Below are 1,980 nucleotides of genomic sequence, written 5' to 3'. Positions count from 1 at the left end.
ATTCAGGAGTAATGTTCAGTGAAAGCTTCTCAGTAAGTTTATGCAACATCCTTTGGGCTCTTAACACTGTACTGAAAAAGACATGAATGTACCTTCAAAAATTCGTTTAAACGATCTGTTTATTTATATAGAACTTCAGCAGGAGAACTGCCAATCAATTTTTTTCCAACTATTTTGATTAAAACGCCAAATATAATTTAAAAACCAGATCCCAGTCAAAACTTGAATACACTTAATAATAGTTTGAAGTGTAAGAAGCTATGAAAGTTTTCTTGCAATGTCTCGTATTCTGTTAGTCCAAAATACTGTATATTTAATACGCTGTATTTGTGTTTCAGCACTATATATAGCCAGCATGAAATAAAACCTTCACAATTAAAAGCATTTTTACAATGCTCAGAATGTTGATTCTACTTTGAAAATCCAATTAATGCTTCAAATTAACGTTAAATTACTGCTGAAAGTTTTTAAAGGGAAAATGAAGAGTTTTTAAAGTTTCGTAATGGGTGATTGATCAAAACGGGTGAATTTTTGCTTACCCTGAAACAGAAGCAACAACAAAAAGTGCTACAACAATTCAAATTCAAAGCAAACTGGTTACCTTACAATACAGATACACGTGCATTTTGTACATCATCTGATTAAAAAATGAATGCTTTTTTAAAATAGCAATTGTAATAGCTAATGCATTTTTTTTTTGAGATACAACATCAAGATTTCTGCTTGAAAAGATTTATCCTTTCCCACATATAAATGCACTATGCTGGTATCTCAGCAAAATACAAGGCCAAGCCCTGTTAAATTGAAAAACACCAAAGCTTTGTGTCTTTACAAATATTGTTTTCTGAAGTGAAACACTGCTCCCGCACATTGCTAAAAGCAGTTTATTACTCATTCAGATAGAGAGGCACTTTCGTTTCATATTTACAATGCTTGTAAAATGCCACACCTTGATCAGTTTCATTTGACTACAACTCTCTTTTATAATCAAACCAAAAATAACAGTATTGTATTCTTTGGAATAAAGGATACCAGATGTAGCCTTCAAATAACCACTAGTAGGTTTTTTTATTAGTATCCAATTCTTAAAAAGCCCAATTAAATATTACACATACAGATACGCATTGTCACTATGCTTTAAAGAATGCCAACATCCATAAACATGTACTACACCTAAATTGATAAGCTACCTAATTCTCAATTTTCCCATAGGGCTAAAAAAGCAGCAATGACAAAAATTTGCAAAACGTTTTGGAATGCAAGATCAAGGACCTGTTAAGCTGATCCCAAACAACTTTGCCTTCCAATATTTTACCTAGTTGGCAATATCCACTGCAATAAATGCAGTTATATTTCTTTAGGTAACCCTTTTTATAAAAAAGGATAACATGGCCATGAACTAACAGCTGAAAAGCAAGACCTGATGAAATCTGCCTATGTATAGATTTCCTGCAATTCTGTTTGCTTGTTGTCAAAGCTCCAGCAGTTTTGTATTGTGAAGAGTGTGCTGTGGAGATTCAAACTGCAGATGCATGATTGTTTTCTTCATATCAACACAGCTAAATGTCAAACCATAAAAGACACTTAAGAGATATTTTAAATGCTTATCACATCTTGAGGTAGACCGATCTCCAAAATAAAGCTCTTCTATACTTTGATTTGTTCATGACCAGCTTCCTTTTGGATCCTTCTCCTTGGAAAAATCTTTCGCTTAAGTGCAATTAACTGAGGAGAGAAAAAAATACAGTATTTAGTCCTCAGCTGGGCTAGAGGTGTACTGCTGGTCAGGCTTTCATCCTAGAAAATACAAAATCTGTACCATCCATGGTAATTAAGTTAATAATGTCCTCTCTTTTTCGCAGCACAAAAAAGTTATTTACTCAAATTCATGTACTAGGCGTGCACATTTCCAACTGGACTTATCAATTAGCACAGTACCAGCAGAAAGTGAGAAATCAGACTGCCTCTATTCTGACCATT

At 33.5% G+C, this 1,980-nt stretch overlaps 1 protein-coding gene across 5 annotated transcripts in view; it reads right to left on the bottom strand.

Annotated features, from left to right (window-relative positions):
* Nucleotides 1–101: 101 nt before the first annotated feature.
* GNPTAB (N-acetylglucosamine-1-phosphate transferase subunits alpha and beta) overlaps nucleotides 102–1,980 on the bottom strand; it is a 42,782-nt gene continuing 40,903 nt past the window's right edge. For 4 of the 5 annotated variants that reach the window (XM_064155456.1, XM_064155458.1, XM_064155461.1 and 1 more), the window contains exon 21: nucleotides 102–1,725. In XM_064155456.1, the coding sequence (XP_064011526.1) occupies nucleotides 1,648–1,725 (78 nt within the window). In that variant the 3' untranslated portion in view covers nucleotides 102–1,647. The remainder of the gene's footprint in view (nucleotides 1,726–1,980) is intronic. The other variant, XM_064155459.1, reaches the window with a different exon arrangement.

This window comes from Pogoniulus pusillus, chromosome 15 (genome assembly GCF_015220805.1).
Source record: "Pogoniulus pusillus isolate bPogPus1 chromosome 15, bPogPus1.pri, whole genome shotgun sequence".
NCBI classification, from domain to species: domain Eukaryota; kingdom Metazoa; phylum Chordata; class Aves; order Piciformes; family Lybiidae; genus Pogoniulus; species Pogoniulus pusillus.
Note: the sequence above shows the minus strand (reverse complement) of the source record. Positions and strands in the feature narration are given on the sequence as shown.